At 37.9% G+C, this 27,311-nt stretch overlaps 2 protein-coding genes across 2 annotated transcripts; both read right to left on the reverse strand.

The window, feature by feature from the left end:
* Positions 1-3,708: 3,708 nt before the first annotated feature.
* LOC306863373 (uncharacterized protein) lies at positions 3,709-14,032 on the reverse strand. Its single transcript, XM_079406672.1, has 2 exons — positions 13,840-14,032; positions 3,709-6,018 (listed from the first exon to the last, which is right to left on the reverse strand). Exons 1-2 carry the CDS (start codon positions 14,006-14,008, stop codon positions 4,457-4,459), a joined length of 1,731 nt encoding a protein of 576 aa, XP_079262798.1. The 5' UTR covers positions 14,009-14,032; the 3' UTR covers positions 3,709-4,456.
* Positions 14,033-14,727: 695 nt separating this feature from the next.
* On the reverse strand, positions 14,728-22,697 carry LOC306863481 (uncharacterized protein). The gene is made up of 7 exons (XM_079406828.1): positions 22,298-22,697; positions 20,694-21,029; positions 19,057-19,383; positions 18,822-18,962; positions 18,136-18,477; positions 17,000-17,290; positions 14,728-16,377 (listed from the first exon to the last, which is right to left on the reverse strand). The coding sequence occupies exons 1-7, from the start codon at positions 22,329-22,331 to the stop codon at positions 16,274-16,276; spliced, it is 1,575 nt and encodes a 524-aa protein (XP_079262954.1). The 5' UTR covers positions 22,332-22,697; the 3' UTR covers positions 14,728-16,273.
* Positions 22,698-27,311: the final 4,614 nt, after the last annotated feature.

Below are 27,311 nucleotides of genomic sequence, written 5' to 3' on the forward strand. Positions count from 1 at the left end.
AAAAGGCTTTGCACTACATATTCTCATAAGCATATGAAAGTCAACATAAAATTTATTTTCTTCAACAATTCCCCCTTTTTATCATTCATTGATAACTCATTAAAAATGAAAAATTCATTACTACATGTAGAACTGATTCTCATAAATGGTGGTCTACCAAAGATAATTTCAAATGCTCAGGTTTACCCTTGCCAATGTGGGTATTACAGATGAGACATCGCTTACAAAACTGTTCAGCAAAAGTTGTGAACCCCTTTGTAAACCACAGTTCTTTGATCATTTTCACCATTCCCCCTTTCGATGCATGGTCTTTCCCTGTGTCGAGGTAAATAAGGCTTGCCATCACAGCTCATCCATTCACCATCAGTCATTTTATAGCCACACTGTTTCCACTGATTTCTCTCTGCTCCGAAGGCAAATGCCTGCACGCTCTATAAGGAAGAAGAAACGTCAGGGGCAGTGTCAGATAACAAAGTACACTCCGTTTCTTTTGTCTGCTTAACCACTGCAGCCTTCGCAGCTGTGTCTGCTGTGGCGTTTCCTGTGGATACAAAGTCTTTGTTATTTGTGTGCGGGGCACATTTACAAATGGCTATTTTGTCTCTGTCCTGGACACCTGCTGCCACCGAAGCCTTCGAAAAGCTGAAAGAAGCCTTTACCCACGTTCCAATCCTCATCCACCCTGATCCCAAGAAACCTTTCATTGTGGAAGTGGACGCCTCAACTACGGGGGTTGGAGCCGTTTTATCGCAGCAGCAGGGGACCCCAGCCAAACTCCATCCATGTGCCTTCTTTTCCAGGAAACTCAGCCCGGCGGAAAGGGATTATGATATCGGCAACAGGGAACTTCTGGCCATCAAGTTAGCCTTCGAAGAGTGGAGGCATTGGTTGGAGGGTGCTCAACATCACTTCTCTGTCCTTACTGATCACAAGAACCTGCAATATGCAATAACCTGCAAAAGGGAAGTCGTGGCCTAATGGCTAGATTCGGACTCGTAATCCAAAGGTTGCGGGTTCGATTCTAGGGCCAGCAGTGATTGTAGGTGGGGGGAGTGAATGTCCAGCGCTCTCTCCACCCTCAATACCACGACTGAGGTGCCCTTGAGCAAGGCACCGAACCCCCAACTGCTCCCCGGGCGCCGCAGCATAAATGGCTGCTCACTGCTCCGGGTGTGTGTTCACGGTGTGTGTGTGTGTGTGTGTGTGTGTGCACGTTGGATGGGTTAAATGCAGAGCACGAATTCCGAGTATGGGTCACCATACTTGGCCATATGTCACTTCACTTTCACTTTCAATATTTGCGTGATGCCAAGAGACTCAACCCACGCCAGGCCTGATGGGCTCTCTTTTTCACCCGGCTCAATTTCACTATCTCCTATATTTAATTTTGTCTTCAGATATTATGGCATTCCTGAGGACACTGTATCGGATCGGGGCCCACAATTCGTCTCCAGGGTATGGAAAGGTTTCTTCAATCTCCTGGGTGTGACCGTAAGTGTATCCTCTGGATACCATCCCATAGGTTGACCTTTGTCTCTTATCTTTTTCACTTTTTCACAGTTTTTACTGGGCAATCACTGCATTCGACAATTATGCCTTCTTTTAAAAGAGAGTCAAATACTGGTTTTATTCCAAGTACTGCGTCTCTTTTCAGGGGATATTGACGTTGACACGGCCTGTAATCAGATTTTGGGGTGATTACAATTGGTTCACATTTTTTAATCAGTCCCACATCATACTTATGCTTTGCCCACAGCTCGGATGGCACATCTGCTAAAGCTGGGTGAATTTCTGAAGCGCAAATATCTGTCATGCAGTGATTTCCCTTTTGTCAAATTTCATGCTTGCACTCTGACATAAATGCTCCTAGACTCTCGCTGTGTTTCACACCAGCGCTTATCTCACACCAGTCTGTAGCAACAACATAGTTTTTCACAAGCTCCCCCAGTTCAGCCCATGTCTGCTCTTTAGCCTTGGAGAGTGATAAGTGAGGCACAGACTCTAGCATTAGGAAAAAAGGAAGCTGTTTTTCTGCCAGGCTGACTGAAACAGCACACATATTTTCTGTCCAAAATATCTTTTCAAAACTCAAAGTTTTTCCTTTTAATCCCCGAAACCAGTCTTTTTCATACTGGTTTTCCCGTTCCATTACAACATGTGACGTGCAATGCAAATTGTCAGGCAACGTAATCTCTGTGTTAAATGTCTTGGTCTGACTTTTAGCCAGTTTGCACATCATTGCAGCCCAATCGTGATTTATGATGTGCCATTCATAGGCCCACTGAGGCTCTGCTCGCAAACAGCACCATTGCTCCCCCTCTTCTGTCTCTCTGACACCCGAGGAGTCTGCAACTAGTATCAAATTTAGTCTGCATAACAGATCTCGACCCAAAATGGATACAGGGCATTTTGGTGAATAAACTAATGCATGATTTAGCACTCTGCCCCCCTCTGTTTCACAATTCAGAGGCACTGTAAATCTTTCGAAAATCGTATGCCCTGATGCAGAAATTGACTCATTTGCTTTGTCTGATAATGACGGTTGACATGGCAAGTCACATGGTCGTATGGATGATCTTGAAGCCCCAGAATCGGCTAAAAAATCATTACCCCCTCCACCAGCATGGGGTTTTTAGGCAAACATGCTACAAAATGTTAAAAACGTTCTTAAAAATATCTTCCTTTGAGTTCAGCAGAAGAAATTTATACAGGATTTATATCAAGATTACTTCCATCAAAAAATACTACCAAATATGCAATATTGAGTCTCAGACCTTTCCAATGATATGTATGTTTTAAAGATTATAAAAAAAAAAAAAAAAGATTTTAAAAGGCCGTGATACATTTTGTAAAATAACACTTGACTCCACCCACTAAGGGAAGGAGACTGCTAAAATATTTTAAAGTACCATTTCCATGGTAACACAATGACCAGTTTTTCACAGGATGAATACGGAGGAGGTTTTAAGCTTTCAAATGATATATAATTTATGATTAGTAAAAATTTTTATAGAGAGAAAAAAAAAAGACACTTAAGGGTTAACTTCAAATTAATTGATAAAATCTAAAAAAAATGCCCAGCCCTAGCAGTGACCTTAGGAAATATAATATTTCCATTCCTGTTTGGTCCAACAGTGAAAGAAAAGGGCAGACAGAAGAGATAAAACATGTGAATTTGACCTTTTTTTGTGCCAGGGTAATATAACACAAAGTACAGTGTCATAAATATACATTAATTATTTTAGGTGGAAAACAGCAGGAAATCAGGTTGAGATCACGTAAAAACAAAGTGAATCTGATATGTCTGAGCTGAGTTCAAAAGAGCATTTGATTTCTAAAAGGTTTTGAGGTAAACAAAACAATATATGTAAATCTTATTGTCAGTTCCATCGCATTAAGACCTTTGAAATGTGGATTTAAGACATTTTAATGATAATTAAGCCCTTATTTTTGCATTGAATGTAAAATTCATTGCTCTTCGCTTCCAAAACTCTTTCAAAGAAACTTAATTTTTAATCTTTTTTATTTATTTTTTAAGACGGAATCTAGTAATACACATACTGAACTATTCAAACTCTGTACTGGTCAATCTCCAGTAACCCTTTTTTTTTTTTTTACACTGTTTTAAGTTGAAAATAATATATATATTTTTTAAGTCCTGGTGTTATGGGTGTCTAGTGTGTAAAACAAAGAGCACGACAAAGGAGTACAAAAGGAGTTCTTTTAATTAATCACTGACTGAGAAGGGCACAACCAAACGTAAATCCAAAATAATAGCAAAGGAACATGAACACAGGCTTTAAATACTAAACTTAATCATCGGAAAACAGAAACAGGTGAGGAGCTAATTAACTAATCAGGAAAACTATAGGTCAACGGAAGACATGGTTCAAAACACAAAAGCCCATCTCAAAATGTTCCTTCATTTTCCCCTCAGGCAGTGTTTATTTTACAGAAATACCCTGTTAACACACAACGTAACAATATTGTAATGTATTGGTCATTTTTGGTCATTTCACAACTTATCAGTCGTAGTTACATCAAACTTTAAAACTGTTATTTTAAACACAACAATGAAGCTCAAATTAACATTAAATCTCAGTCTCTCTTAACCAGAATAGTGTCCTGAACAAGAACCGTTTGTGAAAAGCTTCTACTTTCCCTTCATGAAAGAGTCAGCAAACTACAAGTAACATAATAACACAAAACTTTTTGACAGTTCTTTGGGGAGGAACTCTATCTTTGAGCTGATCTGAATCTCTCAGTTGAATCTGCTGGTTTTGAAGATGAAGGTGAACTTTATTCACTGTGAAATTTTAGATTATATTTCTTTGTCATGTCGCTTGTAATGACTGGTTAGATTTATCCAGATGATATTTTATTGCTTGATGCATTATTGTGTCTCATTTAATGAGGACACAGCATCAGACCTGAAAGTGCTGCATCTGAAGATGATCTACTTGCTGTGATAGTTTTTTTTATGACTGTGTAGAGAAGATAAATGATTGAAACGCTTCCCACATTCAGTGCAGTGATACGGTTTCTCTCCAGTGTGAATCCTCTCATGTCTTTTCCGCTGTCCTGAAGAACTGAATTTCATATCGCATACTGAGCACATATAAGGTTTCTCTCCAGTGTGGATCCTCTCATGTGTTTTCAGACTTGATGACCGACTGAATCTCTTGTCGCAGTGTGAACACTTGTAAGGTTGTTCTCCAGTGTGAATCCTCTCATGCAGTTTTAAACCGTTTGCTGTAGTAAAAGTCTTCTCACACTCAAAGCACAAGTACTCTCTCACACCTGTATGTATTTTCTGATGTTCTTTTAAATTTTGTAGCTGTGAAAAACTCTTTCCACACAAATAACATGAATATGGCTTCTCCTTTGTATGAACTCTCAGGTGTTTCTTCAGGACTGAAGCCCACAAAAACATTTTGCCGCACTGATCACACGTGTGCTGCTTCTCTCTAGTGTGGATGTTCAAGTGATCCTTAAGGTTTGCGAAGGATGCAAAACACTTCCCACAATGATCACAAATGAACAGCTTCTCTCTGGTATGAACTCTCATATGTGTCGTAAGGTTTCTTTTTTGTCTGAAACTCGTCCCACACTGATGACATGCGTACGGTTTTTCTCTAGTGTGGATGTTCATGTGTTCCTTCAGGCTTGCTGATAGTGAGAAACTCTTCCCGCACTGATCACATGTGTACGGTTTCTCTCCAGTGTGGATCCTCTCATGTTTTTTCAGATTTGTTGAATCCCTGAATCTCTTGTCACAGTGTGAACACTTGTAAGGTTTCTCTCCAGTGTGAATCCTCTCATGCCGTTTTAAATACCTTGCTGAAATAAAAGTCTTTTCACACTCGAAGCACATGTACTCTCTCACACCAGCATGTATTTTCTGATGTTCATTCAAATTTTGTTGACATGAAAATCTCTTTTCACACAAATTACATGAATGTGGCTTCTCTTGTGTATGAACATTCAGGTGTTTCTTCAGTACTGAAGCCCACATAAATGTTTTGCTGCATTGATCACATGCATATGGTTTCTCTCCAGTGTGGATGTTCATGTGATCCTTAAGGCTTGGTGATTGTGTGAAACTCTTTCCACACTGATCACAAGTAAACAGTTTCTCTCGTGTATGAACTGTCATATGTGCCGTAAGGCTTCCTTTTAGTCTGAAACTCCTCCCGCACTGATCACATGTGTACGGTTTCTCTCCAGTGTGGATCCTCGCGTGTTTTTTCAGGTCTCCTGAGTGACTGAATCTCTTGTCACAGTGTGAACACTTAAACGGTTTCTCTCCAGTGTGAACTCTCATATGAACATCAAGATTATATTTGCATGTCAAACTCTTTCCACACTGAGTGCAGGCGAACGCTTTCTTGGCTTTTCTTTTCTTTAAAACTTTCTGTTTAGTTTGAGAGCAACTCAAAGTTTTTTTCCCAGTTCTTAAGTGAATTTTTCCCTCAACTTCAGTCAATTCTTCATTCTCCTCATTTTCTTCAATCACCTCTGAAAAAAAGTAAAAATTCTTTATTTTCATCAACTCACAAAAAATAAATGTGAAAAGACTGAATCCTGATGTAACAGCAGAAAGTAGACAATTGCTATACATCATTTTAATTGTTCAGATGTAGTTTTATAAATACATCTAGTATATTATACACATACATATATATTATACACACACACACACATCATGAATGAGGTACATTGATCTTCAAATTATGATTTTTAAAACATTATAGACACACATTCCATGTTTCTATAGTAAGAACTATTAAATATGCTTGATCAACTACCCAGTTATCAAACGAAAATAATTTTGTTGAATAAAAAAAGTACCCAGTTTACAGAAAGTGTCCCTTGCTATTTGATTATTTAGCTATATTACTGCAGAGCTCTAAACAATTTTCAATTACAACAAACACAATCTAAACCTACTTAAAGGTCACCTATTATGCCCCTTTTTTACAAGATGTAATACAAATCTCAAGTGTCCCCAGAATGTGTCTGTGAAGTTTTCAGCTCAAAATACCTAGGGGTGTGAATCGGCACTGGTTTCACGATTCAATTCCATCACGATTATCTGGTCAACGACTCGATTCAATTCGATACAGCGATGCATCACAATTATTTCAAATTTATTTTGTGCATTTTATTAAATTATATAAGCAGACTACTTTTTTAAAATAATTGTTACCTAATTAATTAATATATAATTAATTAATTATAATTAAGAATTCTAAATAAATATAGAATTCCAAAAAAGATAGAATGATAAAGAAAAAACACTTCAGCATCTGGGAGTGCTTTAAGTATTGAAAGTTTACAGATAATCATAGTTATGTTTTTTTCTTTTTTTTCCTCAGCATTATTGCCATTTGATTTTTACTGATGAGATCATAGACACTGGCAGCTTTAATAGACATTCACACTAATGCACCAATCTATTTCTACATAGCCTAGTTTTTTTGTCCTGTTCTGAAAACATGACTATTTACATCAATTTAGTATCATAAAAGTAGATGCAAGTGCATTTAACCACAGCCGTGAGCTTCAGGACAAACACAAAGCGCACGTGAAAGTCTGTCAGTACATGAGATTTGTGCATGTATTACGTACTGCATTCCAAACGGCAGAAATGAAAGCATATCTAAAGTAAAACACTAAAACAACAGTGAGAGGAAGCACTGTCAAGCAATGCGCCCTTGTCTCACAGCGCATATTCTGTGCAATGAAGCCTTCCGCATTTGTCTCTAGCACATGTGCACATGTGCCATAGGCGGGAAAAAGCAAAGCTCAGATTTTAAAATAGCACGTATGCAAATGACGTGACAGGCTATAATCGATTATAGTCTATTACTGCATCGATGCAGAATTGTCCACCTCCACATCGCGATGCATCGATTGATTTCGACACCCCTAAAAATTCCCCACAGATAATGTATTATATCATTTTGAATATGCCTGTTTTGAGTAGAATCAGAAACAGGCTGTTTTAGCGCATGTCTCTTTAAATGCAAATGAGCTGCTGCTCCTCTACCCCTTTTCCAGGACCAGTGGCGGCCTCTCCAAAATTTTGAGGTCAAAATTCACAATTCATGTCTCAAAATGTGGGTTTTTGGGGGGGTCACAGCTGTAATATCATAACGTGCTACTGAAGTTGGAAAGCACTCCTTTTCTATCGCAAAACATGAATGTGCCGATTCTGCTGATGTAATTACAACCACTAAGTGATGGAGTAGTGGAGGGGGAGGCCAGGTGAGTGCTGAGCTCTCGTGCCTCCGTTGGTAAAAAAATAAATAAAAATAGCCAATCAGCATCGAGTATTCACTTTCAGCGCTGAGGATTGTTGAGAAAAGAAACCTGGGTAGGGAGGCTAGCCTCCCTTCTGGTATATCAACCAATCATTATAGAGACGTAAATAGCGTGATATTAGTTTGAATGTCTCCCGCTGAGCTGATAATGTACGAAGTAAGTTACTTATGATGAGTAGCGATATTGAATATTTGATCGCCAACAGATTTACCAAGCTGTCAGTGTATATACAAATTAAAAATAAAGGGAGAACACTGGATGTAGGCTACAGCAGTCGGTTTAATTAAATGGCACAATAGGCAGCTCTCTTTTAACACAGACTTTTAAGAAGGGATGGATGTTTGCTTCAAGTGATAGGCCAGGTAAGTGAAATTATATTATCTTGCTGTATGAGTCTTTTTCTTTACGTTTTCTGACTAAAAGCAACCAAAAGCCATTTTAAAATGGTTAAGCAAATACGTTAATAATATTAATAGGCAAGGATCCCCAGACCAATCAGTGTGCCTCCTCTATTTCAAAACCCACGAGCTGCCACTGTCCAGGCTGAAATTTCAGCTTGTATCTCAGATATCTGCCAAAAAAACACATCTGTTTGGTTTTGATTATTATGTATATCACGCAGGGACGTGCAGAGAGTTCTTCAGGCAGGGGCTCAGATGTAAAATAGGGGTTTTGTAAAAAATAAATAAATAAAAATTATAGCTCAAAAGTTTGGATACGTTGCTATTTTATAGTTTTGCAAGAAGTCACTTATGGTCATCAAGCCTGCATTTATTTGATCGAATTTTTAATATACTTTAAAATACATTTTATGCAATTCTAGGCCTGTAGGTGGCACTTGGGCTTCATTAACTATGAGAGTTTCATCAAATAGTAAACGGTGCATCATACATAAACGTAAGTGAATTGAATACTGATTACCATTATTGCGATTTTGACGCTGCACGGTTTTGTGCACTGCTTTTGTAGTCATTTAGCATCCGTTTAATTTAATCTATAAAATGAGACAAACCGCAGATCCAGATCGCTCCACAAGTAAGCTCGTCTGTCCCATGCAATTTTCAATGGATTTATGAATAAGAATGGAAAATGACCGCTCCACTTCACATTATTGTCCAATGAAATTTGAACTTGTGCCAGATCATGATTGGTTGGTGTAGTATACATGACAAATGGGCATTGATGAATTATGTAATATTCTAAATTATATATGGATTTGTAATTAAATCGACACACTAGATTTGATTATTGATCAATTTTAAAAATATATATATATTGTTTGGTTTATTTTTTTCCTTCCGTGACCCACTCATTGAAAGAACTATATTTGAGAGCCTAGGTTTCCGAGCAGACTGTGGAATATCAGTCAGTCAGGCAAAACGCACGTGGCACGCTTCAGACTGACAGATATGTAAAAAATAAACATATGGAAGGAAAAAAATTTTTTTTTCCAACTTTTGAGAGATTACTTGCCATTTTGTACACGGTCATGTTAATTATAATTCAAATGCATTTTGTTTTATTGACTACAATATCTTTGCTATTTGTCTGAGAAGGGCACTTTTGAATAATTTAGAAAAAGGACAGGGGCTTGAGCCCCCAAAGCCCCACTTCTGCACGTGCCTGATATCCGCTGAAATCATGCGTTTTAAAGCCATATAAGTTTAAATTTAAAACACAGTCTGTTGAGAAGTTTTTGTGTCCCTTTGCTGCAACCTTAAGGCAGTAGCACACCCCTCTCGGCCTGTTCATTTCCTTGTTAGCCCCAAGCTCCACCCACCCAATCTCAAGCCAATCAGGACTGTCTCATCTGTGCCCACAGCTTGCCCTTTTGTTGTACATGGCTGTACTGTGCAGAGGATTGAGTTTTGTTGTTTACATTGTGTTTTTCCTGTGTGTGTGTGTGATTGAACATGTAAGTGCTTATTTTGTATGACTTAAGTTTATCCTAAAATGTGTTCATGTATTTCATACTTGCCATATTTTCTGTTTAGTCATGTGCTTTATTTAAATGTTTATTGACTGAAACTCTGGATTTCTGTCCCCTTATAGAAACCACACGCACAGCACTATACACACAAAACCTCCTTGGTTGTGTAATAAAGACTATTATACCTGATGTGACTAGACTGGACCTTCTGGTCTTACCGACAGCCCCACTGGCTTCAAGCTAGCTACCTAAGCATTCCTGCTACCTCCTTCTCATGGTCTCATTGTCTGTGAAGTTAAACAGTGGGTAAAGAAATTGCATGTTTATATTAGATCAGTATATTAAGTGACAGCAGCGTAATATACAGTGGTGTGAAAAAGTGTTGGCCCCCTTCCTGATTTTTTTTGCATGTTTGTCACTTTAATGTTTCAGATCATCAAACAAATTTAAATATTAATCAAAGAGAACAAGTAAACACAACATGCAGTTTTTGAATGAAGGTTTTTTTTTATGAAGAGAAAACAAAATCCAAACCTACATGGCCCTGTGTGAAAAAGTGTTTGCCACCTCTCCACCTCTGAATGGCTGAAGAAAAACAAAATGAAGACTTTGGAGTGGCCTAGTCAAAGTCCTGACCTGAATCCTATTGAGATGCTGTGGCATGACCTTAAAAAGGTGGTTCATGCTCAAAAACCCTCCAATGTATCTGAATTACAACAATTCTGCCAAGATGAGTGGGCTGCAATTCCTCCACAGCGCTGTAACAGACTCATTGCAAGTTATCTCAAACGCTTGATTGCAGTTGTTGCTGCTAAGGGTGGCCCAACCGGTTATTAGGTTTAGGGGGCAAGCACTTTTTCACACAGGGCCATGTGGGTTTGGATTTTGTTTTCCCTTCATAATAAAAAACTTCATTCAAAAACTGCATGTTGTGTTCACTTGTGTTATCTTTGATTAATATTTAAATTTGTTTGATCTGAAACATTAAAGTGTGACAAACATGCAAAAAAATAAAAAATCAGGAAGGGGGCCAACACTTTTTCACACCACTGTACATTTACCTATACTAGGGATAGGCGATATCTTATAATTTGCGATAATACTGGTAAAAATTGTCCCGAAGATAAAAATTAGTCTTCCCGCAATAATAGCAATAAAGTCTAGTTGTTGACATCTTTCTGTGTACGCCTGTTGCGGAAGGCGGACGTGAAATTGAGGAGGAGTTTATCGCAAAAATTGGTCTGAATAAGTGTACTACAGTAGCATGTGTGTGATACAGTTTTGCAAGTGTGTATGAGCCCGTTTACAAACCTGTTGTCCAACAAAGATTTCTTTTATTGACATGCTTTTTCTCCAAATTAACTTGACATAGTTGAGGGTTTGAAATAACTTCTTTTTGTGACCAGACGTGGTTTCATATTATAGAATGATAGTATTATACAGTGATAAAGGCTATGTGGATTCGCATTGCATTACCAATATACTTTCCTCATTAAAATACCTAAGATTGCTTGAAGAACATAGATAAACCATTTATTTTGTGCAATCATATGTTTATTGTCTTCAAGTTTCATCAGTTAAAATTTCTCTATCTCCGTTGTGCGTTTTATTCAGCGATAGCTGGATACCTTTGTCCATATTAGAAACACTAGAAAGCGTCATTAATGTTCAGTGTCTGCTCTATATTTCCCCGTTAAATCATGACTGATAAAAAATATTTTTGAAACCAAAGCTGAGCTGTCTCATACCCTCTCACTCACAAGCACTCGTCAATGTGAGCGTTTGTTTGTTGTCGTTGTCTGTCTCTTTAGTTTCGTTTTCTACTGTGAAACAACGGCTAGGGACAGTGTAGTCTCAGCCTCAGATGTCACGCCCACGGACCGTTGGCTAAACGTCTGATGCATATGGCAAACTTTTCTGGAAACACTTCAGGAATGTCAAAGTCGTCATCTGACTGGTTGAATTAAACCGGATTTCTGGGAGACGTGAGTGTCGTGTTAATTTTCAGTCTGCCGGGAAACAAAGACCAAACCCCCTCACGAAAGCCGTCGTGTTTACAAACGTGACAACGAACGCTTATCAGGGTCAACTAAATGCTGGATTTTCAAAAGTATGTGAAATATTTAAAGATAGAATCTTTAAAATACATCCGAGAGTTTCACACACCGGTCAGTTATTGTGGCGACATTTCCACGCCCCGAAATGTGAGGCTAAACGAGACAAGCTGTGATTGGTTGTTTGACATGTCGGTTAAACGGCCTCATGGGTGGGCCTTGGCCAACGAAAGCGGCCATCTATTCCAGACCTTCAGCCATCAGTCTGAAGGTCTGGCTACGCGAGACTAGGGACAGTGTTGCCACCATGTGGGAAAACCTGATTACTGCAAAATAACTTAAGTGCGCATGTGCGATCTGAGCGTACAAAGTATGCGCGGTTACAAAAACCGCACGTACTACTCTGATGATGCAATTCGTGTCACGCGCACTGTACGCTGCCCCTCGCGTACGTGCAAAAAGTGAAGTATTTTGGCCTTTAGTCATCCCTCTCCAACCGTAACTGCAAGGAGAATAAATTTTGAAGCTGGAATAATGAGTGGATTAAGAAAGCTCTTTCAGTCGGCAAGAGACGGGAACAGCCTAACGTGGATGAAAATGTATTGCCAAGGAGGATTGTATGCATCGCAGTCAGGGAGAAGGCTACTGACAGTAGTTTAGGCAAAAAGCTTTTTATTTTTACCCAACTTCAATATTCTTTATTGACTTAGCATTTGCTGTGCAATATGTGGCAATCGGAACGGGTGCAGTCGGGCCTGTCTCTTCCCAGCTGGGTTCGGGTCCAACTTTCAAATAATGGTCAGGTCCGGGTAGTACATTTAAGGCATTTCTCAGGTCTGCACAGGTTTGGGTCCCACTTTCAAATAAAATATGGGTCCGGGTCAGTTCCGTGCAGCACATTTACAAATTTTTGGACCCTTGAAGACCTCTAGTGTGTACTCAGTAATGCTCACAACACCCTATTTTGGGTAAAAAAAGGAAAGATAATATTTCTCTCTAAAGAAACAGGATTCCCTGAATTATTGTCATTTACATTGTTATCGCAATAAATACCAGAAATATTGTGATATATTTTTAAGCCCATATCACCCATCCCTAACCTCTACTGCGATCTACACTGTTAATATGACCCAAACAATCAAATAAAAGAAGCAAATCACTCACTGCTCTGGACATAATAACGTCTATAGCTGTAGTAAGATGACATTTCTTACTTGAATGCTGTTTTAAAATGCTCTAGTGTGAAGATAAACATGGCGGATTGAGTGTGTGCAGCTTACTCAGGGTGGGGTCCCTGCTAATACGACTGGGTCACACTTTACGGATTCTGTGATCATTAAACGCTGAGACACTGCTTATGATTTAAGGAAAAAAGAAAAAAAAAAGGTGGGCAGATTTTTATCATTATAGGGTGGATGTGCACACACACTGCCGACACTTATGTTCAAACAATATGTAAAAGTGAATTTTGCATCATAGGTGCCCTTTAAAATTTTCTGAATGAAATGTGAATGGTTGACAGGGTGTTGTTGTGCAGTTGCTAGGGTAAGTAAAAAAGAGCCCACCACCAAACCTCTACAATTTCTGCTACTTTGTGATAATATGCACCATATTGATAGCATGGCATTCTATCACTGAATTAAAGCTGTTCATCTGGAAAATTGTTATTTATACAGCATCATGTTGTTCAAAGCATGTAAGTTATGCACTTAATTTTTGAAAATAAATTCATACGGATCTACTACACATCATAACACAGACTCTAACAACCGACCACTCAGATCTAATCATCTGTGCCATTATTTATATTATTTACTAGTACTTCTGATTCTACAGAAGTTTTCATATCAGTGAGCATCTTTATTATTATTTTTAAGCCAATTTACAATTTGCTTCAGTGTAATGATTGAATAGGCTTCGCTATACTGACCGACTACAACCATAAAATCTGATTATATTCTTTCAAGTTTTATAATATCCTTAATGTTTCACAGCATCATTAATGAAGAATCAGGAATAAACACCAACCTCTTTCGCCTTCAGCATCTTCATCCTTCCTTCTGTAGAGATCTGGAGCACTCTTCTTCTCACTGTACTCTTTAATAAACTCTTCCTGCTGCTCCGAATCCATGCTTTCACTCGTAAATGATTCGAGATGCTTTGAAACGACGCAAATCTGTTGCAGCTCGGTGCGCATCTCTTCTCGTGTTTTTACAGATGACAGTCTGGGAAAAATTAAAATGAAAGGCACCTTTCTGCCACCCACTGCTCCGGAGTGTGAAGCACACCGTTTAGCGCTCAATTACTGAGGATAACAAGGGGATAAACAGAGAAAAAATGGGTTTAAGAATAAAGGAGAGAAAAAAAAAAACTTTTTAAGTGATTATTTCTGTTTCAACACTGATAATTCCTCAAAGAGGCGCACTGTAAAGATGGTTCAGGCTGCAGGATTGTGTGGAAAGACTTAAAGTGATAGTTCACCCAAAAAACAAGACTTTTATTTACTGACTCTCATGTTGTTCCAAACCTGTATACATGTCTTTCTTCTGCTGAACACAAAGGCTGATGGAAGCCAATGGTGCCCTAAAACAGTCTTCTTCAAAATATCTGCTTTTGGAAGGCATTTTTCTATTTTTTTCTGAGGCAGAAAGTTGTACTTTACTAATAAATATATTAAGAATATTCTAGCGGGTCATAAAACTACTCATTAAAGCTTAATATGGACCAATGTATTTAGAAATATATATTGGGAAAAAAGCTCAGCGTATTTGTCTATTGTCCATCTGTTTTGTAAATGTGTACACAAGGATTTCTTGGGTGGATATGGAAAATTTCATTAGAAGGAAAACAAATACTGTATCCAAGTTGAATAATTTTGATATATATGGATACAATGAAGGAAATAATAACTTCTTTTCTTGTACAAATTTTTATTACTTTGGGAAAATTTCACATAGAGAAGAAGAAATGGTCAGGATCCAAGCCAAATTTGATTCATTTTCTTCAGGAGATTATAAGGACTTCTGCACCAATTTGGAGAACATTGTTAATAAAAAAGCAAAGAATACTAGTAATGTTTTTCATAAATATACAGTAGAAAGAAAGGACGCAGCCTTTTGTTTGAGAAGCACCCAGTATGTATTTCCTAAAAACAAGGCCTTAACAACTGAAATGTGCAAACTTTGTGGATGAATTACAAATATCTCCAAGCAAAATATAAATTGCATATTTCATAATATCATATTAAACATGTTAACAATTTTAGCAGTGACTGGATGCTTTCAGGATTATTGCGTACAGCAAAATATGACTCTCCTAATGCAGACGATGCTGCTTCAGCTCCACCTTGTGACTGAATATCATAATTCTGTTTTAACCGATCTCTCACTGACTTTAAAGATGCGCAGGAGACAAAGTGAAGATGAACAGAGTTTTCTGAATAACCGTTATTTGTGTCTTTCTCAGTCTGACCAGCACAAATTCAACAAGTGTTATTATAAACGGCAGCATTCATCATCAACATCATCTGACAAAAAAACTTGACATGGAGACTTTCTCTGATTTGACTTAATGCAGCATAGCTTACAACACAAGCTCCACTAACAGATAAATAATGATGAGTAAAATAATATTGCTATAACAGAAAATCAACACTTCCTTTATAACGTGCCCTCTAGAAGCTTGCGTTCTGCAAATGAACATTGCTTTATTGTTCATCCCAAAGAGGCACAAAATCACAGACTTTTACATTTAGCCATCCTTAGCCATCTTCAAGAATCGGCTAAAAACACATCTCTTCCATCTTTATTTAACTCTAGCACCCTCTATTCTAATGCTATTCTTAAAAAAAAAAAAAAATTGCCCCTTTTAGACTTGCACTCTATTCATTTACTGCTTGTTCTCTTAAAAATAGTAATAACAAACATTTAAAACATTTAAAAAACAAAATTAAAAAAAACTTTGCTATGCGTACTGCGTTAAGCTAAATGAGACATGTCATAGCACTTGCATATCATTGCTCTTTTGTTGATTTTGATTGCATCCATTGTCCTCATCTGTAAGTTGCTTTGGATAAAAGCATCTGCTAAATGATTAAATGTAAATAAGGTAAACACTGACAAAAGCAAAGTAGTGTTTTAAGTTCAGTGTTTGTCTGTTTCTGCATCATCTTGACTCTGGAATTGGTTCAGACGTATGAACAATGTAGGTACAGCTATTCCAGCAGTGATTCGGTAGCTGTAGCTCCACGGATCAGTTCAGTGTCATCAAAGCGTCCTCAGTGTGGACAGAGAATGGTTGACTTTGAAGCGCAACACTCTCTGCATTACATCTTCTTGTCATGTGCTCATCACACAAGAATTCACTACAACTTCTTTTTTTTCAACGTTTTTCACATTTTTCACAGAAATGTTGTTGAGCCTGATTGTGGATGATGTCACAGTGGTGGGCGTGTCTCATCTCATCAAACTGGACTCGTCGTCTGCTCCTCGTTCCCTCCATCAGTAACTTCCCCATTCAACAGCGGCGTCACAGGCGTTGGTTCATTCACTCCTTCAGCTGCGGAATCTGAAAGAAAATCACAGACATTAAAGTGAAAGAAGCAGTTTTTGTCGACCTCAGACAATAAGATTTTCAGTGAATGAAGACTTAAATTTCTGCTCTTTTCCTCACAAACAGCATGATCAGGAATATGTTTTGTGGCGTTTTGACCATTTTAAGTTATCAACAGATGTGATCACTGAACGTGAATGGGTTTCTTTTGTTATAATAACCAGCTGATTGCACATTTGGCCTTACTTCAGATGTACAGAACAGACACTCAAGAAATAGTTGCTCTTATTTTTGATTAAATGTGCAATAAGAAGAAGCACCGTAAAGTCACATTATAAAGTTTTGTCTCAACAATTAAACACAGAGAATATAATGCAAAAACTCCACTGACATGACCACTAGATATGCTTTTTTTTTTAACATTTTTGAAATTTAACAAAAATTATTTTCATTACAACATTTTGCAAATTCTTAAAACTCTCTCTTAAAAAAAACACCCTTAGTGGTTCACGCTGCTCATATAATCTGATATGCACAAACACAGGCAAGTGGAAAACCCTGTTGCATAAATAAATAAATAAACACACAACCATACACACACACACACACACATATTAATAAAAGCTGTCCTACTCACTAGTGACAGCCACATTGAATCTTCTGAATGTGGTCTGTTCGCTATTGATGATTTGCAGTTCAAAATGTCCAGAGTCTGTGATTCTGATGTTTCTGATGGTCAGCGATCCAGTCTTCATGTTCATCTCCAGTCGGTCTTTAAATCTCTTACCAGTGCACGCCTTTCCTGAATCACTTTTAACAACGAGACAGTTTTGAGCTCCAAACGTCCACAGTATGTGATCATCCGTCTGAATCTCAGCAGCAGTCTGGAGAAGGACAGAACCTCCCTCCTTCACTGACATCGACTCCTCTTCATGTCACAGCAGCACAGAAACAGAGAAATACAGAAAAACAAGCCACTGAATGAATTCTGTTTGCATTTTCAATATCACATACATTTACATGAGATTTTCTTTTTTTTAATGTAATGGCTAATGCCGTAAACTATACAGGGAATCCTCTTGGTCCAGATTTATTATTTAGATAAAATAATCAACAGTCAAATACAAACTGAGTTGTAAACAAACATTTTAGTTAATTAGTTTGTTTATTTACTCTTAATGAAATAAGCCACTTTTGTTAGTTGGTTAAATATAAACATTTTAACAACTGCGTCATAAAATTTATGGGGTCCATGAAAACAACTGTTATTATTCTGCCAGGCCAGTAGATGGCAAAGTCACTTTGTAAAAAAAAAAAAAACTATAATTTTCACAAATTTGCATTTTTGTTTTTCAGTACCTTGAAACCCATTTTCAAAAGTGTGCTTTTCAGGCCCCCACAACACTTTTGTTTAGTAAATGGACAGTCAAAACGCATAAAATGTCTTGTTTTAGTTGAAAACTGTGTTGTGTAAATGGATTAATAAAGATGTAGCTTTAAGAAATGAAGATACATTAAAATTAAGTAATCAACATTGTCAAAGACAATCTATGATTCCTTTTCTCATCGTCTGACTTATTTCTCCTCAAATTATGCCTATTCATTCATGCAATATTACAGCTTTAATCTCATACGTGTATAGGCCTTATTCTCATGACATTATGAATGACATGGTCCTATACTTGCAAGCAGTCTAAAAGAAATGTAATATTTGAGCACTCTGAGAATGTGTTTCAGATCATTAGCACACTGGAAGAGTTGAGATATACTTACCATTGACAGTAAGAATGAATCTTTTGTGTTTGGTTTTTATAGTGCTTCTGTTGCTGATGTTTAGTTTATAGAGTCCGGAGTGAATAGTTCTGACGTTACTGATAGTGAGATCTCCAGTTCTATCATCCAGCATCAGTTTGCTGCTGAATCTCCCATCAGCACCCGCATATGTACATGGCCTTCTGGTGCCTCCACTGATTTCAGCAATGCGATTGTCTTCAGTTTCATAGCACCACTCTATCATTTCATTAGCATTTATTTCAGTGAGACCAGTGCGTAGAGTTGAGGAATCTCCCTCCGTCACCGTCTCTTCCTTCTCTTCCTTCTCTTCACCTGACACAGCTTCACACAGAGAACAGAAATGTGTTCATGAGGGTCAAAGTCCGTGTCAGGAAAGTCATTCAGTCTCTCAAGCAGCTGTTATATTTCCAATGAAATCTGACACCAACTGACTCATAAATTTTGTTTCTCAAATCATTTAAAAAACTGTATTTGATGACTTTATCAATCGGTGACAAGCTCATTTATTTATTAATGCAGGAGTAGAAGGCAAGCAGCTTGTCAAACTACAGATTCAGATCCAGTACTGGACTCTAACATACTGTAAATGGACAAACAAGTGACTCAAAATAATTAAAGAAGGTTTGGAGGAGATGGATATCCTGTTTAAAGTAAATAATACTTACCCACTTGCTTTTCTAATTTAGAGATCCTTTGGCGATAGTAAATCAGAGCCAAAGCTGCAGCCACAAGCAGCAAAACAGGAACTAAAACCCCAAAAAAGATTCCTACTATAGCACCTGAAGAAAGACCTGGATCTGGGACAGCTATAAAGAGAGTCAGTGAATGTAATAATCTGAAACGACTTCACATGTATGCTAGCAATACCATATGCTGAGACTTGTTCTTTCAGCTCCTCACCATTGACAGAAAGAAGGAATCGCTGCGAGCTCTCATGGCCTCTGATCTGGAGCTCATAAAGTCCAGCTTGTTCAGATCTGCTGTTCTTGATAGTCAGAGATCCGTTCTGATTCAGCTGCAGGCGATCTCTGAATCTCTCATCAGCATTGTTTAATGAGATTTCACCTGTTTCACTGTCGATTTTAGCTAGGAGGATTCCTTTATCTCCAAACCTCCACAGCATCAGAGCATCTTTGTGCATTTCAGCATCATTATGTAGAGTGACAGGATCTCCTTCTGTCACTGATACTGACACTGATTTCTCTCCATCCGTCTCAGCAACCACATCTGCAAACAAGCAGAACGTTAACAAAATGTTTTCCACAACACTTCCCTTCATGAAAACCTGCACGTGTGGTGCAAAATCTGCAAACCCTAACTCAATAATTGCTAATGTGTGGTCTGAAATCATAAAACCTGAATAAACATAACCACTATACAATATGTATAGTGTGAAATAATCGCCACTCCGGATTGGTCTCTTTCTGTCTGTTGTCTGGCTGACAGATTCTGCTGACCAAGAACACCATTTATCGAAGCTCATTTCCACCACTGAATTAAATATTAAAAACAAGTAATTGCATCTTTTTATCTTACAGTTCTGACTTTTTCTCTGAACTGTGTTCTCTCGTTCCGGCGTAATAATCAAGGAAATTTGCTGCCGTACCATGGGTGCAGCAGGTGCAATGATATTATGCAGCGCCTGAAAGTAGTCCCAGTAACTAGTTATGATATAGCTGGGGACTACTTTCAGGCACTGCATAATATCATTGCACCTGCTGCACCCATGGTACGGCAGCAAATTTCCTTGATTATTCCGAGAGTATAGTTCCTAGCCATATTGGTCTAGAAAATTGCAACTTTTCATTTTCCGCCAGTCTTAGTACACGATGCAACTACAGAAGAGTCAAGTTTTAAATAGGAAAGTTATCGAAACTCTTTAGTCATTTTTGAGCGAGATGCTAATGGGGGGGGGGGGGGGAATTCTATGATATTTTCCTCTTTTTTTTAAATCTGCCATCTCTCTCTATCTATAGTCGATCTGCTAATATACGTCCTGACTCCTGTGCACTCAAACAGAGCGCTGTCTTTCTACCAGTACAAGACACGCCCCCTTACTGCTGATTGGCTACACGTGTTTTGGGGCTCGGTCAGACACTGCGGTCAAAAGCGTTTTTCAAAAATGGCTTAGTGCATGTGGCCTGGCCGCCACTACTTAGGCTAATGTACAGAGCGGAAACCCTCATTTATCCTCTGTATACTGATGTTGCCTTTCGTAGAGAAAGTGAGGGGGACGGATCGGGTCACTATGAATCTGGGGGGGACATGTCCCCCCCGTCCCTAGTGCCATCTGCGCGCCTGTACTAAGCTAAGCTAAAAGTGCTACCGCCAGACATGGAGATCGGCTGAATGGATTCAAAAACGGTAAAACTCAACTGTTTAACGCTTGGGGAGTTGTAAAATGAGCCTATTTCCCAAAAAATTGGAGTGTTCCTTTAAATATAAACTCAACATTGGATCTCGGAATAGAATTCTTAAGCAATGGAAAAAGTTCGGAAGAGCAGCTGATGTTACAGTGAAAGACTTGAGACACTCACCAATGACAGTCACATTGAATGCCTTCGTTGTAGTCTTTTCTCTAGAGATAGAGAGTTTATATTGTCCCGAGTGTCTGATTCTGGTGTTTGTGATGGTGAGAGATCCAGTCTTTTGATCCAGCTGCAATCTGCCACTGAATCCAGCATCATCGGTGACAAAAAATGAGGTGAAGTCATCTTTTCTCTTTATTCGAGATATGAGAAAGTCTTTAGGTCCGAACATCCACAGTATGGTATCGTCGTTCAGTAGATCAGAGAGGTTAGTGTGTAGAGTGACAGAATCTCCCTCCATCACTGTCACTGACTCAGATTCATCCGTCTCTGTGCCAGACACACCTGGAATACACAACAGTTTTACTGACACCACACTAACTAACACATTCACCTCAAGTCACTGTGCAGCTGCTGAAAAGACAAACAGACATGGAATTGTGAAGGGAAAAACTGAGAAGATTAAGACCATACACTGTACAAAACTAAAAGTTGAGCCAACTTAAAATTTGAAGGCAACCAGCTTCAGCAGATTTTTGAGTTTTCTCAACTTGTTGTTTTAAGTTTATACAATAAAAACTTGAGAATCTCCTACAAAAATAATTAGAGAGAACTCAAAAATCTGCAAAAAGCTGGTTGTCTTAATTTTAAGTTGGCTCAACGTTTAGTTTTTTACAGTGTACACAGCTAAGCAATAAAACAAGATAAATGTAAGCAATAAATGTATGAAGCAATGCTGTTTAATTGATTAATGAAACTTCTGTCATTTGGTTCCCGTTTACTCCCACGGTATTTTATTTTTTTCAAACTAGGACATCAAAGGCGCCCAGAAACTGTTGAACATGTTTTCTTTTATTTTCAACAGAACAAAAAAAAAGTAGTTCTGAAGAGAGTCTTAACATACAGTTTATGCAACTGACCCTGGGTCTTTCGTGTTTCTTCTCAAGTAGGCATAACAGCAAAAAATATTATATATAAAAAAAAAGTTTATTTCTATTCAGGGGCGGACTTATTGATTTGGGGGCCCTAAGCAAATTCCAGGTATGGGGCCCCAACATAATAACTATGTGCTCTTTTATGCCTAACCCTTATTTTTCTTGCTCGCTCTCATATAATTTATATCCCTTCGAAACTTTTTTTTTCTTTTCGGATCACAAAGTAAACTTTTTCATTTATTTTTTTTTCAAACATAAAATTATCCCAACTAATTTCATATTCCAAGTGTTCTGGAGGCATAGAGTTCGCCGAGAAACAAATCTAAAATGTAATCTGAGTTAGCCTTTTATTAAGCGAAAATCTCCAGTCATTGCATTCGTGGATTTATACTGGAGTACGCGGCAGCTCGCGCCGGCACGCCAAGGAAACGCGCACAAGCCAGTCAAGACAAATCAAAGTATGACTTGAAACACTTTCTCTGCTGAGGTGAATATCTCTGTTCTGAGACAGTCAGACAGCCCCTGATTCCGCTTACCTGATCAAGTCCGCCCCTGTCTCTATTGGATGTGTTACTCCTCATGTCATTACTAAATAATAATTGAATAGAGATTCATACCCTTGTTTAAACATGTCTAAATCGAAACCGAAAGGAAATCGACTCGAGGTTCAAAACTTACCGTGCATTAATAATAAAAACACAAAGAGAAACATGTTCCAAATGCTGCCGTAGAGCTGTGAAGAATCTGAATTTATTAAAGATGATTGTTGAGATTGTTATGTTTCCGTTCCGCTGAATCACTAGTCGCTCGCACTAGAGGTCCTAAACTCAAAAGACAGTTTTGAAAAACAGTCTCCAGCGGAGAGACGAGATTACGACTTTCATCAACAATGTGAATGACGTTTAAAGAAGAACCAGTCTAATTTTACCCTTGAAAGAAGTAGATACTGTAGCCTAAATCTGTCCTGAAGGCGTGGCGCGGTCGACGCGCAGTTTCTAAAGTCCAATGGTTCGCAGCACATCAGGTGTTTGAGCACCTGCCCTTTTTATTCATCGGGAGAAAGACGTGTCCTTTTCTCAGGTGCTTTCTATTTATTTTATTTTTATTTTTAAATAAATTAATATTCCAGTTTGCGCACAGGTTCCCTGTATATTGTCACGATTGGACTAAAAAAAAAAAAAAAAAAATTTAATTAAATTAAATAAAAAAAAAAAACAATCCTCGATTACAATTCACCTGTAAAATACCGGAAATGGCGCATTCCTGTGTTGAGAATCCATGAACCACATTAAGATATAGGCTATAAAACACTTTTAAAATAATCATTAATATAGCAGAAAATAGTGCTATCATTTGTGAACCTACTCTAAAACCAGAGAATATACAATGTGTTTCCACTGATAATGGTCTCTATTATAGATCAGTGTGTGTTTATAATTATGTGAATTGTTCATCGCAATTTCAAAATAAAACTTTGATCTCACTCTGAGTGTATATGTTTTGATGTCCACATGCTGGTTTAAGAAATTTCAATGGTGTTTTCTATCTTAAAGAAGTGGCCAAACATTAGTAGACATTTAAATTGAATGTTTGAATTAAATGCCAATCTCGCTGTTAATTAACCAAAATTGCGCATTTTATTAACCAATGTCTTTGCTGCTGACCAGTTCAACCATACTAAGAAGCAAAAATGATATTAGATGAACTAACAATTGTGCTGCATTGTTTTGTTTCTTATTGCTGAAGAATGTTAAACCTTCTTCTTTTACTTTTCCTTCAGCCAGAAGCTTATTCATTACAATTTTTGTACACTTTCACATTTGCTATAAATATAACTTTTTATATTAAGAACAAACAATCAAGCCCTGCTCATATTTATAAAGTAACGCTAAAGTAACGCAAAAGTAATTACTTCCTTTAAAAAGTAACTAAGTAACGTAATTAGGTAGTTTTTAGAATGCAATATTGTAATGTATTACTTTTAAATGTAACTTCCCCAACACTGATTATGAGTAACATTAAACATAAATACATCTTGATCGCTGTTTATGAAACTGATAACCGCTAATTCAGTGAGTGAAAGGCGTTGCCTAACAATGTACAATTCTAAACCATAAGCAGCAGGAAAATGACAGCGCGAAATGGGCATTTATACCTCTGGACGCTCCAGTCCAGCGGGTGGCGCTAAGACACATGCGTTTGTTTCCCAAACACCATTAAACCTCAGAGGAAGAAGTTTAGTTTCACCGCGCTCTCTGTTGTTTTGTTGTGATGCTGAACAGGAATGTTGTTTCTGTAAAATGCAGTTTTTTAATCAGGTCAGTAAATACCTGTAATATTCTCAGAGTCGTGACTAAGTTTTGAATCAAGCAGGAATATCTGGAGGAGTATCATCTGAACTGAGATCTGCTGTGAAGATGGTGTTTGTTAAAGAAGAGAGTGAGGAGAACACCAGTGAACCAGAAACATGGAGAATAAAACACGAGGAACCAGAAACCTGGATAATAAAACACGAGGAACCAGAAACATGGAGAATGAAACACGAGGAACCAGAAACCTGGAGAATAAAACACGAGGAACCAGAAACCTGGATAATAAAACACGAGGAACCAGAAACATGGAGAATGAAACACGAGGAACCAGAAACTTGGAGAATAAAACACGAGGAACCCGAAACCTGGAGAATAAAACACGAGGAACCAGAAACCTGGAGAATAAAACACGAGGAACCAGAAACCAGGAGAATAAAACACGAGGAACCAGAAACCTGGAGAATAAAACACGAGGAACCAGAAACCAGGAAAATAAAACACGAGGAACCAGAAACCAGGAAAATAAAACACGAGGAACAAGGAGGTTGGTGTTTATTCTTCATGTATCTTTAAAGACTGGTTGTGGTACGTTAGGCTTACAAAGCTTTAAACACATTGTGCCCACAGATCCTTAATGTAATAATAAGACCTAAAATGTCTTAAATTCATGTTTCAAAGTTCTTATGGAAATGTGATTGAACCAACACCAAGAAGATTTAGACTTTTTTTTTTTTGGAATTGTAAAACTGTGTTGAATCAAAGTATCTTTATTCTATAGTCTTTGGTTGAACTGGTGTGAGACTGAATCAGTAGAAGTCAAATTTGAAGTAAAGTTGCTATGACTGTGGTTATATTTAAATCATGTGAATGTGTCAGTAGAGCAATATTTGCTTGTTTGGTTCATTTCACTGTAAATCAGTAACAGTTTTGCAGCAGGTTTGCTAACAGACTTTTACTGTAAGATATAAACCTGACAGCACTGTCACAACATGGAAGTAACCTTGTTTATTTTAATAATTCAAGGAAAAGTTCTTGGAGCGCTACTTGCTGAAAGGAACTCTGTTTAGTGATCCCAGAAGGCGCTCTTTGGTTGAGTTCAAAAATATATCTATAGAAAAACAGATGATGAGATCAAACAGACTGTCATCTGCTCAGTGCTCATCGCTGCAACCTTCCTATGCAAAGATGTTAGCCAGTCACAGCAGTGGGCCTTTCCATTGAAGTCTCACAGCAGACACACCCCTTCTAACGGAGCGCTCAAGTCAGACGTTAAAATCAGTGTAGAAAATAGACATTTCTATTTAAAAACATTTTAAGTGTACACCTCAACATTATATTGGTCTAAGGCAAAGGTGCACTTAAGGCGTGTCCGAGTCCACTTTTCCTAGTTTAACGATGGGAAAAACCGTCCGTGCACGCAGCACATGGTCTAATGCGCCATGGCAGATTCGTTACTTACACAGCAAGTGCTTGTGGGAGAGCAAATACATAGCCTACCTAATTCTGGTACATGCAATGACTATCCATTGCGATATGCAGGCATTTGTATATTTATGTATGGACATCAACTTGTGATAGTCACCACTGAAAAGCTATTACTAAATATAATGGAAAAACTTTAATATTCTGTAAAGCTGCTTTGCAACGATTTGCATCGTGAAAACCGCTGTACAAATAAACTTGAATTCTCTAAAGCAGTGCAACATGGCCCCGCCCCCTTTACATATGAAACTGTAAAGTAACATCTTGTGCATGTGTATTACGTGTTCAGTCTATAATATTTCTTTACAAAGTGACATCGTCAGCTACTGGCCTGTCAGCATAATGCAGTGTTTTTAGTCATTTTCGTGGATCTGTGTGAACAGGGACAGTTTTGACAATGTTTTTGTCTGTAAACAAATGTTTTATCCTTTTATTTTTCAAATGTTCCAATTGATTTTCATATTTTTAATGATTTCACTTTAGGCCTGATGAGAGTGAAAAAAGAAAGACGAGATCTGAATGAAGTGGAGAAACATCAGTGTCAAAAAAATCATGATGTCGTTGGAGAAAAATCCATGAGTGACAGCATTCAAATAACAGACGTCAAAAGTCCTTTCAGCTGCTCTCAGTGTGGAAAAACATTCAAACAGAAAGTGAGCCTTAAGAAACACATGAGAGTCCATAGTGGGGAAAAGCCTTTCATCTGCTCTCAGTGTGGAAACACTTTCACGTGTAACAAAAACCTTAAGGATCACATGTTAATTCATGCTGGAATAAAGCCTTTTACCTGCTCTCAGTGTGGAAAGAGTTTTACACAGAAAGGACATCTTAAGAATCATCTGGTAACTCATTCTTCAGAAAAGCCTTTCAGCTGTTCTCAGTGTGGAAACACTTTCACACGTAAAACACACCTTAAGAATCACATGTTAATTCATGCTGGAATAAAGCCTTTCAGCTGCTCTCAGTGTGGAAAGAGTTTCATATGTAAAGGAATCCTGAGGAATCACATGCTAATTCACACTGGCATAAAGTCTTTCAGCTGCTCTCAGTGTGGAAACACTTTCACACGTAAAGCACACCTTAAGAAGCACATGTTAATTCACACTGGCATAAAGTCTTTCAGCTGCTCTGAGTGTGGAAAGAGCTTTACACAGAAAGGACACCTTAAGAAACATTTGGTAACTCACTCTTCAGAAAAGTCTTTTACCTGCTCTCAGTGTGGAAAGAGTTTCATATGTAAAGGAAACCTGAAGAAGCACATGTTAAGTCATGCTGGGCAAAAGTAGAGTTGCCAATCTTTCCGTATAATAATACGGATTCATCCCGTATTTAAGGCATCAAAGAAGTGTTCCGTATGAAAGCCATATGGAATGTAGTTTGTCCCGTGTTGTTGTTTTTTACCTCTCTCTGATGAATGTCATTTTGTTACAATTTTCTGTTTACTATATATATATATATATATATATATATATATATATATATATATATATACACAGTGGGTACGGAAAGTATTCAGACCCCCTTAAATGTTTCACTCTTTGTTATATTGCAGCCATTTGCTAAAATCATTTAAGTTCATTTGTTTTCCTCATTAATGTACACACAGCACCCCATATTGACAGAAAAACACAGAATTGTTGACATTTTTGCAGATTTATTAAAAAAGAAAAACTGAAATATCACATGGTCCTAAGTATTCAGATCCTTTGCTCAGTATTTAGTAGAAGCACCCTTTTGATCTAATACAGCCATGAGTCTTTTTGGGAAAGATGCAACAAGTTTTTCACACCTGGATTTGGGGATCCTCTGCCATTCCTCCTTGCAGATCCTCTCTAGTTCTGTCAGGTTGGATGGTAAACGTTGGTGGACAGCCATTTTTAGGTCTCTCTGGAGATGCT

The sequence above is a fragment of the Barbus barbus genome, assembly GCF_936440315.1.
Source record: "Barbus barbus genome assembly, chromosome: 4".
Taxonomy (NCBI): Eukaryota; Metazoa; Chordata; class Actinopteri; order Cypriniformes; family Cyprinidae; genus Barbus; species Barbus barbus.